This window comes from Hirundo rustica, chromosome 6, assembly GCF_015227805.2.
Source record: "Hirundo rustica isolate bHirRus1 chromosome 6, bHirRus1.pri.v3, whole genome shotgun sequence".
Lineage (NCBI taxonomy): Eukaryota > Metazoa > Chordata > Aves > Passeriformes > Hirundinidae > Hirundo > Hirundo rustica.
The window spans coordinates 12,656,948-12,669,161 of record NC_053455.1 but is presented as its reverse complement, the minus strand read 5'-3'; the positions used below and the strand labels follow the sequence as shown (position 1 = coordinate 12,669,161).

General features: G+C 47.8%; 1 protein-coding gene across 4 annotated transcripts in view; it reads right to left on the bottom strand.

The window, feature by feature from the left end:
• The window catches only part of BCL11B (BCL11 transcription factor B), a 91,777-nt gene extending 80,746 nt beyond the window's left edge, over positions 1 to 11,031 (bottom strand). For 2 of the 4 annotated variants that reach the window (XM_040067641.1, XM_040067643.1), the window contains exon 1: positions 10,948 to 11,005. In XM_040067641.1, the coding sequence (XP_039923575.1) occupies positions 10,948 to 11,005 (58 nt within the window). Of the gene's footprint in view, positions 1 to 10,947 lie in introns of all 4 variants that reach the window. The other 2 variants (XM_040067642.1, XM_040067639.1) reach the window with 2 other exon arrangements.
• Between the last annotated feature and the right edge of the window lie 1,183 nt (positions 11,032 to 12,214).

Sequence of the window (12,214 nt, the reverse complement as noted above, 5' to 3'; positions counted from 1 at the left end):
ATTAGTTAAATCCACATATGCCTATTCGCTTACACTCGCTCACTCTCTCTTTCCAAGGACTCTGCAGTGGCACTTTTTTAAAATAACATCTGGTATTCCTTCATATTTTGGCAGTCGTCACATCACCAAAAATCAGCTTTTCGTTTTCTTGGTACGCTGAGCCCTCGTGATCAGTAGTAATTGGGTTTCAAACTATCAGAAGGGGTTTTTTTTTTACTCAATTCTATTTCTGATTTGAGCTTAATAAATCATCAATCATGAGACCAGCTATTCACCCAACAATGCAGAAGCTATATTACATCCCCTTATTCACAACATGGAAAATAGACATAAAAGAATGAAAAACAAAATACTGAATAGATCTTCAAATGCATTTTATCCATGTCAATTTGCATTTATTTTTTTACTCGGAATTTAAAAAAAAAAAAAAAAAAAAAAAAAAAGGCTTCCTATTGACAACTCAATTAAGCCATTAAAAACCTACATTCAAGTAACATTACAGGAGAGATTTAAAACCCACAAAGGGAAAGAGAAAAAAGCCTGCAAGTCCAGCCCATAACGCATCGGGTCATGCCTGGTTAATACAACAGCCAAGATCTTAGGGTGTTTAAGGATCCCTTTAATACTAGCGGGGCAATTTAGGCTGGTCTCAATCTAAAGTTCTGACTCTGCTTGTGTCTGTGGGTTTAAAATTAGTCGCTTCACATTATTTGAATTTAACTCTGTGGTTTTATTGCTGTTGTTGGTAGATGGGTTTAGAGGTAGGAGGGTGTTTCTTCACAAGTATTTATTTAAAATTAATTTATATTTTTTAGGAAGAAGAAATTAGGCCACACAAAATAGGAGAAGGGAAAACATCTCATGTCGCTTGCATGGGAAAAGTAAAAAAAAGTGAATGAGCTATTTCCAGCCAGGACTCATGCCCTGGTTCTTTCAGGCGTGTTAAGGTGTGCCCAGTATTTTCCCTACATCCAGAGATTCCTACACAAAGGATTGCCATGGCATTGCCCGCCTAGGGAGCACAGTGAGCTGGCAACGGGCAATCTTTGGGGACATGAGTGACACTGTTGTTATATGATGGCTTTGTGAAATTAATGCAACCGGACAATCGGAATCATTTGCTTTACTTAAAAAAGCGTTACATTTGCTGACTGGACTCTAAGCAGCATCTCCAAAGTCTCTGGCTGCCTATCACACCAAAATAGTGGACAAAACCCTTAATTCCATAAAGACACTGTCGCAAAGCCACCAGCGCTCCTACTCCAGCATGGTGACATCGTTACAGCATATATGCCCCATGCAAACAATGCTCTCATGGCCAGTATAAAAGTGGATGCACATGCTAACTACTTTTGGCCTGTCAGTTGTCTCAAAATCTTACCCACTAATAGTGGAAAAGACTGTTTTGCTAAAAATAATTTCCAAGACTTTAAAGGGCAGAACCACGGATGCTTGTTCACAGAGTTTGGGTGAGGCTGGGTTCAGACAGCAATCATTTGTTTTCTTGTCTTTTTATTGCCAGGGTAAGAAGGAATCTAGAAGTTGCCAACCTATTCTCTTCCTTATTTTTCTTGTTCTACAGTATCAAAATGAAGCAGAGAGGGCAGAAGAAATGTTTTGGTGTTGGGCCAAAGTGTTGCATGTGGCTGTTTCTCCACAAATCAATAATGGGGTGGTGAAGGTGAGTGCTGTCAGCACCTTCACTGCAAAGGTGCTGCTGGGTGCCCTGCCTGCCCCAGCACCCTGACACAGCCACTGACCGCCCTTGTGCCCACCTGGGGGACAAGGCACAGGCTACTCCAGGGGCCACCCTTCTCTGGGACAAGCTGGGGATGCCCAGAGTCCACCATGGGGACACAGTTCCTGGTGGCCAGGTACAGGATACTGCCTAGAAATGTGTTGCAGCATGTCAAGTGCACCGTTCTCCTCACACTGTCACTGCTGTCTTGAAGGCACATCCAGAGAGAGCTCAGCCTAGTTGGGGAGCGAGCACAAAGGACTGACTTGCTTTTCAGGGTGTTGGCCCAAAGCAGGCCTGAAAATGATGTCCCTTCAATCAACACCCACATGTCACATTTACCGTAACATCAACATGTTTAACGGAAATAGCTCGAATCACACACTCTCTGGCTGGGTTATCACCGAGATCGGTGTCAGGATCCTTGCTGCACAAAGACTAACGCTGCTCAAAGCGGGCAGCGCGGCTCCTTGCCGTCAAAGTTTATCAATAACCTGCTTCCAGAGCATCCCAACAGCTCCCTGCAGCCGCAAGGTGCAGAGCGGAGATTACGCCTACTTATATCGCATCAGCATCACACTCAGCGGTACGAGGCACCACTATCTGCCACCAATTCTTAATTTTTCCGAAGACTGCGAAACAATTGTTTGCGGCATTTAATTATCTCCTAAATATAGGTCTGAGGCCGGGTTCGCCGAAAGACGGAGAAGCCCCCGAAGCACAGGGGACCGCACTCTGCCTCACTTTCCCGGCGACTCTCCGGCACGTGCGGAGCGCACAAAGGCTCCGGAGCGGCGGCGGGCGAGGCTGCGCCGCTCGGTGCGAGCGTGGCCCCGGTGCAGCCGCAGAGCCGCCGCCGTCCGGGCCCCCAGGTGCCGGCTGCTCAGCGCGGCAGGTGCCGGGACCCCGCTGCGCTCCGTGGAGCCGCCCCCGCTGGCGCCTCAAGGGCACCGGGACGCGGCCGAGCAGAGGGGGTGCCCGGGGTGACCCGGCCGCTCCGACCCTTCAGCGCCCGCGCAGGGCTGCGAGGTGAAGGACTGCGCTGCGGCGCTGGCACCTCAGACACCTTTTGCAGCGGACCGGATCTCTCAGAAAGCAGTTTAAACCTCCGTACGCACCTGAGACAGAACAAGCCCAAGCACTGCCACGAAGAGACAGTCAACACGTCAGGATTTAGGGAAAAGAAGAGGGAAAACGAGTCAGTTACCGTGCCGGACCCAAACAGGACAAAAGACAAGAATGTCCAAGAATCTGCACAAATCTCCGACACTTGTCAGATGTTATTTCTTCAGAAACTGTGTACAGTGTTTCAGAAGGGAGTAGTGTGTCTCTTAACTACACATTCATAAAAAAATATTTACTGCTTTTGAAAGCAGAAAATGTATAGCCTCTTCTATAGACTGCAGAAGCTGTAAATCTCTGCAGATAAAATGGGATGTGATGATGTGATATAAAAGCATTCTTTGTTCCCCAGTGAATACATTTGTTTTATTTAAAACTAAACGACAACCAAGGAGAGAAAGGAGTGCTCGGTGCCACAAAAGGAGAAGGAGCGGTATTTGGGTACAGGCTTTCAACTGGCATAGAAAAGAATACTGGAAGCAGGGATTCTTACCCAGGATTTAAAAAGCATGATCAAAATTAAGTAATTAGTTCTGAGCATGTATTAAACACACAGCAGCTCTGTTCTTCTCTTAAATATCAGACTCAAAAAAGACTGCATTTTGCATTTGTTTGTGGCACACTGTTGCTTATATATGATTTTCTTCAGCTTTTTTTTTTTTTTTTTTTTTTTTTTACTTTCATAGAAGCATACTCATTATAACATTCAGCGAATTTATGGCTTCTTCCAGTGGCTTAGTAAAAGGGTCATAAAAAAGTTAAGTAAACCAGTATGTTTTTTTCCTCTCCCTTAACTTTGGATTCCTTTTTTGTACAGTGCTGTCTAGTGCTTAGTCTTTGGAAAGTACCTTGGGCATATCCAGCACACACACAAATTATCAGCTGCTCCAGGAAAAAAACAAAACGGAATTTCTTGCACTGAGGCAACTACAAAAAAGACTTGCATATGTCAAAAATACAGAACTAAGTCCCTGTGAATGCTGCACCATTAATCAAATCCCCGATCTGGTGTCACTTTTGCCAGTAAAATGATTATATTCTTCTAACCCCCTTCTACTGGCGCGTGCCTGCAATGCATGAAGTGTGTCCCTCTACTTTAATTTGTTTTTGAATAGCCTGCTTTAGGCATTTTTTATATATCCTTAAAAAAAAAAAAAAATGGGTAAGAAAGAAAAGAAATAAGCAATAAGCTGCTACTTAAAGCTCCAGCAAGGGTCTGCAGTACTGAGCAAGCAACAGCTTTTTGAAAAGGAAGGCAGAGAGCAAGAAAATTTAACTGGTGTTCAGGAGCCTCTGAGGCTGCAACTGAGTGCCGAGAAATGGTGTGCAGCCTGCCCAGATACATTTTTAAAAAGTAAATAAACACCGAGGAGGAAGGTGCTATAGTAGGAGCAGCTGAATGAATCACGCATTTATCAATGCATGCAGTTATTGATGCCTTTTCCCTCTCTCATTAAAAAGATACATACATACAAAGCTGTCTACAGACAATGCTGGTGCTTCACTAAGTGCTTTAGTGACATTGCTAACACTAAAGCATGTGGGTAAACCCCAGCCACTCTTTATTTTTCCACATGCTTTCTCTGGACAGTACCGAAGGGAGACTAAATTCAACCAAAAACTGCACTGCAACCCTAGAGAAACCGAACTGCCACCAAAGAGGAGGAAACGCTCTGGCAAGGAGGCTGAGAGGCATTTTGGGGTAACAGGTTTCTGCAGGGAAGCTTTTCCACCAGGCTTTGACCTGAGGGAGTGGGAAGGGTGGGAGGCAGAGAAGGGAGCGAGAGGAAGGGGAGCGTGGATGTGTGTGTGTGCTTGGTGGGCAGAGAAAGTGGAGTAGGAGAGAGGGGTAGCTGTTTCTCTTGATAAAAGTTAACAGTCATGCAATGGAAGGAAAGCCACAGTAAGTGAAGTCGGAGGTTTTGGGAGGGGAGAAAGGAAGGTTTTCCCCACGGCTGTGCAACACTAGCATCAGCAATGGCCCAGGCACTGTGCTCTTCAGCTTACCAGTCTGTCAAATTAGCTGGCTGCTGTCTATATGCTTCCAACTAGCTCAATTCAAACATTAAATGAAGTAGAGAAATCATCAGATAAATTACTGGTCCTCTCTACCCAAGAGTGAAGGGTTTTTGTACAGCTGATGACAGCCCTGATCCTTTGTCTGGCCTAATTTACTTCTCTTGAAGGTTAGAATAAAGCACTCTTTCCTGTCACAGGTTAAGCTCCATGCACATATTGCACCCTAAAAATAAGAAGACGTTTCTGCTGTGTTAATAGTGCTGTAACTCGATGGACTTCTCAGGATGGGTGAAACAGATATCCAAATCTTCTCGTGTGTAGGCCACTAAATTATACGTTTGGGGAGGAAAGCGTCCTGCTAAAGTCTGTCCACGACACGCAAGCCGACTGCAGCAGGGAACAGCACAAGCCTGTTGGGAAAGCGTGTGAGCTGCTCAGCAGCAACTTCTACATGACAGATGCGATTTTGCGTTTATTTCTCTAGAAAAGAAAAGAGAATGCTTATTTTCATTTGCAGGCACTATGGATAGTTTGCTCTAAGGACCTGAGGATCAAAGTACGGTAAACTATCTCATATCAAATCCTCTCGGCAGGAGTACATGTGGCTTTCTGATATGTAATCGAAGCCAATTTCTGTACATGCGTGTCTGCTTTGTTGCTGCACACATCTAGTCCTACAGCTCCGGCTTCTTCACTCTGTGTTTTCACATCCACTGGAACAAACACATGGATCTCCGCGGGTTCCCCCCGCTTCCCGCCACGCAGGAGCTCACTCACGTGCAGGTATCATTACCCCCATCACTATCTGGCAACAACAAATTGAGAATTTAAACATTGTCTGCTGACAATAAAAAGCACCGTTAAAAACTAATTTTAATTAAAAACTCCTGTCCGCCCGAGTCAATTAATCAGCCGCGATTAAGTTAAAAATAGATTTGTCTCGCTGTCAGCCTCTCTCTCTCTCTCTCTCTCTTTCCCTCTCGCCTAGCTCTATATGGATCTTCGCATGAAAATCGATACTACAACTTTACGCCGAGCACATTTGGCGGCACGGTGCGCGCCGGGCGCGGCGGCGCGGGCTCCGGCGGCGCATCCCGCGCGTCCCGCGGCGGAGCCGGCGCGGCCATCGCACGGGCTGGGAGCTCCCCCTAGTCGCCAACCCCCGCCACTGGCGGCCGGGACGCGCGGCAGGCTCCGGCAGCCGGCGAAGTTTATTTTGGGAAGTATTTTCCGTCAACAAACAACACAAAGAGCGAAGAGATCCAGGTAGGAAGTGCGGGAGACAAGCTAACGTCGTGTGCGAGGCGTTTTTGAAGCAGAGAGGTTTGCTCGCAGTGAGCCCAGCCCTTGGAAGTGTAGCTGAAGTCAACCAGAGTCTACAAATTATATCAAAAATTTGTACTACTTCTTCGAGCGCACGCTTCTCTAAGTCATAATTATTGCCAAATATACCACAAGACAACCCTGTGTTCTGCAGAGAAACACACATTTTGTGTAAAACAAGAGCTCCGACCATTCCTTTTAAAGGCGGCCAGTTTGTAAAATCTTGAAGAGTTTTATTTCTCAGTATTTAAATAAGCCTGACAAAATATGCTCTGCATCTGCCGACCAGAAAAAAAAACCTGCAAAATGGTTTCTCACCCACTGTATATCTATTTAAGCCACCAGACACATCAACCAAAAAGGACAGAACAACCCACAGCCACAACCTAGTTACTCTGCACCAGTTTAAAAAATATATTTTAAAGAGCAGAAACTATGAAAATGTGCCAGTATTTTTTTTATTATTATTTATTTATCTTGTAAGTCCAATACAAATGTATTCAAATGAAAGACAACCTGGAAGTCGAGAGCATAAAACCTTTTTTCCCCCATCCTATTTAAAGTAAACATATGTAATGTCTTTTAAAAACACGTTAAGCTTTTCTGTGCACAGCCATGCAGGTATTATGAAAAAGTCATCCATCCTTAAAATAATAGTAATTTCCTCTCTAATTCTTCAGTCACAGCTTACATTCTCTTTGTATTAGAGTTGATTACATTGGTGTGGGTTTTGTTCTGCAGGGAAAGTGTGTTAATTGCACTAAATCTAAATGCATTTTAAGAGAAGCTCCTTGGAGCAATTTGCAAAACTTTGACATGCAAAAAAAACATAGGATTTTTTTTTTTATGGTTTTTAATGACTACGTACAAAACAAAGTGATACAGGAAATTATTGCTCTTCCTAGGAAACCTGTTGACCAGGTATTGAAGACTTGCCTTGGGAAACCTGGTTCATTGCCTGGAATTGTATGATTTTCCTGTGCCTTTCCCTTTCAATCTTTGCTGCTGCTCTACAGAAGTGTTCTTGCTTTGCCGCTTTCTGCAAAACTGCGACCAGCGAGCTTTTCACATGCTCTGCCTTTCACATTTCCTTCAAATGCAAAATGCAGGGCTAGTTTGAAAACAGATCTCTTAAGTTAAAAATGGAAGATCTTAAGCTGAAAAATCAGCAATTTGAACCGAACCAAAATAACATTTCTTTGCACAGAACAGCTCAACACTTCAGCCTCCTCTTCTGTACATAATCAGTTCTTTTGCATTGTCCACCCATTTACATGAGCTTGGCTACCAAGTTTGCTCTGCTCACCATCAGTGAAGAAAGGTCCAGAGTTGCTCTTTTCTCTCCATGTGTTTCACCTCTTTTTTTTTTCTGTCCTGCACATACATTGTTACAAGGCTGCCTGGGTGAGCCTGGCAAGGACAGGCAGGCCACTCCGGTTTGCAGTCTTAAAAACCACTGTATTAATGAGATGCTGCAACTCTGGAGCACAGCTACATTACACTTTGTCTCCTTTTTGAGTTTGTTTGTCTTACACTCAGGATCTAACTGTTTCTCCAAACACTAAGTGCATGAAACCAAATAAACTCCAGCTGAACAGTGTCAGAAAATCCTTTTCTCCATCTCTCTCCCCATCTCTCTCCCCATCTCTTTCCTTGCCTGGCAGAGACCTCCAATCCATCGTGAAATGCAGCTCCCCTGACAGATGCCAAAAAGGGAGACAGGGAGAAAAAAGCCCAAGCTAAACACGACAAAAAAGCAAGATTTCTGAAAACAGTATCAATTCATCCTGGCTTTGGGGGTTTGGCTTGGAATTGACTCTATTTTGTTGTAAGTGCTTTGGTTTCCTATTCTGTTTGCCCACTACTTTCCAAACTCCCCTTTAGAGTGGACACTGCCTGGATGCTTTTCCCCCACGAATGACACTTCCCAAGGAGTGCAGAGACCGCGACCCCCTCTCCTGCAAGCCTGCAGCTGAGGCTCAGACCTGTGCGCTGAAATGCCTGCGCTCCTGCTCCTGCTCCCCAGCCCCAACCCCAGCCCGACGCAGCTCCCCCCCGCTCCCCCGCCTCCCACCACCTCCTCCCCTGGATACCTTCATTTTTTTTTCTGCCACTGTTCAGTATGCAGTCTGATTTCTCCGCCAGCTTCCTCAGGATGGAGAGATAGATAAATACAAGAGGGGAGGGAGGGAAGCTCGTACTGCTCTGCTCTCCATTCCTCCCCCAGCCTTCCCGCTAAACCCCATTGTACACGCAGCTCCTCGGCACCTTTGAATACTCTCCTGCCTCATTATTTACCTTCAAGTACAGCGATCAGAAAAGGAGATCAAATTGGAATAATAAACCTACCTGGCTCTCTTCTCCACCCCCCTTCCCCCCACCCCAAGCAGCAACAGCAGCTAAAAAAGAAATGTTTCACCCATTGAAACAAATTCAGACGTGCGCAACAAAACAGATTTTCCGCACACCCCCTTTCAACACCCCACATCTCCTCGCAAGTGAAACAGAAAACAAGTGGCAGAAATTACACTAGGTGATTTAAGTGGCTGTTGATGCTTTTTCCTTTAAAAAGAAAATTTTCAAAAAACAGAAAGGAGGTGGGGGGGTGGACAAGAAGCCACCAACAAAAAGGGTAAGACATTTTCCAATCCGGATGGTTAAAATAAAAAATGCAATTAACGACGGGGAGGGAGTTGAGGAAGGGGGAAATCCACCTTTTATGGTGATGTAAATCTGACTCCAAAATAACAATGAATTAAAAAACAGCCCCCCCCCCCCAAGAAAAAGCTGAATACCAGATGCATCTTCATCAAGCTTCCACCAGCTGATGCGGTGAGGGTGGGGGGGACTTTTTAAAAAATAAAGATGCACATTAAAAAATATGCATATATGTATATATATATATATGGGGGGGAAAAAAGGAATACAGAAACAGCGAAAGAAATTTATATTTCAGAACTCAAACCATCCCCAAACAGCCCTCCGCTATGAAAAGAAAATCCCAGCAGAGGTGAAAAAATTATATACACATATATATCTCGATTCCCAAGGAAATCTTACAAACAGAAATTTATCACCGGTAACAAAGAAAGAGAAGAGCTCGCAAGCACCAAATGCTCCTGGCAGATGGCTCCTATTCTTGGCTTTCATGGGAGGGGAGAGAAGCCGGGGAAATATTTTATTTATTTATTTAAATTTTTTAAAATCTCAACATAAATATTCGGATCCGCCGCGGCTCAGGCTCAGCCCGGGGCTGAGCTCCGTGCGAGCCGCCGCCCCCCGCAGCACAGCAACTTGCGGACTCGTCTGGGGGGGGGGGGGGGGGAGGGGGGGGGCAGGGGTCCGACCGGGCTTGCCGGGTGCGTGCCGAGAATTTTCTTACCACCCCCCAAAACTTGTCCTATGCTTTAGGAGGGAAATGAGGATCCCCCTGAACTCTCCGTGCCCCGGGGGCGTCGGAGCAGCGCGGAGCGCCGAGGGCCACACGCCCCGGGAGGCGCCCCCACGTTTCCCCTCCCCTCGCCGCACAAGCCCCCGGGGACGGGAGCGGCGGAGCGGGGAACCCGCTCGGGAACCTGCCCCCTACTCTGCCTGCAGGCACTCGCCCCTCTCCCTTCAGCTTTAGGGGTGGGAACGGGAAGGAGGGGGATTCTAGTGCTGGGGGGAGGGAGGATGACTCCTTCCCTCCCCCCCTTTTATTTTTTTCATTCTTTTTTTTTTTTTTTTTTTGGGGGGGGGGGGGTGGGCAGGCAGGGGGGGAGGATATGTGTGTATTTTCACTTACAGTGGGAGCTTCAGCAAAGTGCAGCCTCCACTCCTGCCCCCCAGGCGAGCCGGTGCCGCTGCCCGGCCCGCATTTCGAGCCCTCCATCCCCGGTCCCCGCCTCGGCTTTCCCCGCCACCGACAGACACTCCAGCCTGCACCCGGCCCCTCGGCAGCCCCTGCCCTGCCTCTAGCCCCAGCCGAGCCGGTTCTGCCTTGCCCCGCGCTTCGGAGGAGAGTTCTTTTCCCCCTCCGGCGATGCACCTGGGGCGGGCAGGGCGCAGCTGGCCGTCTACCTGCCCCAGCTCCAGCGCCGCGGGGCTCGGCCCCGCCGCCGCCGGCCCCACAGTCTCCATGTGCTTCCCGCTAAGTCCCCCCGGCCGTTCCGCGTCTCCCTCCCTTGCTGCCCACCTTGATTCTCCTCCCCCCCTCCGCGGCCCGGCTGTCACGCCGAGGCAAGGCTCTCGGCCAACTTTTCCCACCGCTCCGTACTGCCCCCGAAGCAAAGAACGAGGAGCGGGGCCGCTGGCCAGCGGCAGAGCCCCGGCGGGGTGGCCCGGCCCGGCCCGGCCCGGCTCGGCCCGGAGCGGCGCTCCCCGCTCTGCCGCACCCCGCACACGCAGCCGCTCCCCGGGAGAGCCCCCCGCAGCCCCACGCCGCGCTCTGCCCGCCGGCAGCTCCTTCCCCGCTCCACGCCGCCTGCCCTCCCGCCTGCCTGCCCGCCTCACCTCCGCACCGCTGCAAAAACGCACAGCAAACTTCGGGCTTCTCCCCCCCTCCACCCCCAGCCCATCCCCCCAGCCACACACCCCCCTCCCCTCTTTAATTCCCTTCTCCTCTCCCTCTCTCTGAAGTCATTTACCAGCTTTGGTTGCTCCTGGAGTTTCCCCCCCACACCCCCCCCCCCTCCACAACCGCTTCCTCCCCTTCCCTAATTTTGCTTCTCGATTTCGGCTAGGTCTGGTTCCAAGTTCAAACTTACGTGTGATAATCTCTCTTTGTGACAAGTGCTGCGGGTTTCCCTGCTTGCGACGGGACATTGCCCTGGCATTTACACTGGCATCGCCTGGAGAGCTGCACTGGTTTGGGGGGATGTGCTGGGGGCCGATCCTCCTCCTCTTTTTTTTTCCTCTTTATTCTTCCTCTTCTTTATCGAGTTCTTCTTTCAAAAAAAATCAAAAACGAAAAAAAGCTTCCTTTTTGTTGCTGCTGTGGTGCACTGGATGGGATTCCCTCTCAATTAAAAATCATCATCATCATCAGGAAAAGCTTTCTCGCTCTTTTTCTCTTTCTCTTTCACACACTGCCTTTTCTCCACTGCTTCTGCCACTTGGACTTCCAGATCTCTTCTTGAACTTAGGAGGATATGCACCGCCAGTGACACTTTTCTCTTTCCCTCTTTCCAGAGTGCTTGGCAAATTGGCAAGTGCGCTTTTCCACCAGGAGGGTAAAAAAAAAAAAAAAAAAAAAAAAAAAAAAAAAAAAAAGGAAAAAAAGTAAAAAATGGAAAAAACAAAAAAATAAAAAAAAAAAGAAAGAAAAAAAAAGGAAAGAAAAAAGAAAAAATCTAAAAATGTAGAAAAAAAGAAGAAAAGTACTAGAATTGGGATAGCCCCCACCAAAAAAAAAAAAAAAAAAAAAAAAAAAAAAAAAAAAATCGCCAAAAAATGTTTCTCAGAGATTGACCCTTGCTGGGTAGATATAGAGAGAGAATTTTTTTGAAAAGGGGTAGCCGAAACTGTGTCTCCTCTTTCCCAGTTCAAGTGGCACTGCTTTGCCCTGGTGCTTTTGGATTGCCAGTGCTCCTGCACCACTTTGCACTCTTCCCCCCTCGCCTGGCACTGGGACTGGAAGGAAGGAAGCCCCCAGTGCAGCTGGGCTGGTGCTGGCTATTACTATTATATATTGCAATGTGAAGATGGCGGAGTCCTGGTTCTCTGGGAGCGCTCTGTCTCTCTATGGCTGGGGCTGCCTCTGTACAATGGGATAAAATTCAAGTTCAAGTGCGGACGTGACGTTTAATCTGCACTAGAGACAAAAAGACCCAGAGAGTAGGAGCACTGGGGGCGACTAGCGGTGGCTTTTTAACATTGTACCCTGCAAGAGAACAAGAAACGCCACTCGCACACACCGCACACACCGCACACGCACACACACCGCACACACGCCAGCTCCGGCACACGCAGGGCTCGCCGCCGCTCCGGGCTTTGTGCAGCGCAGCCTTCAGGACGCGGAGCGCCGGCGGCCAG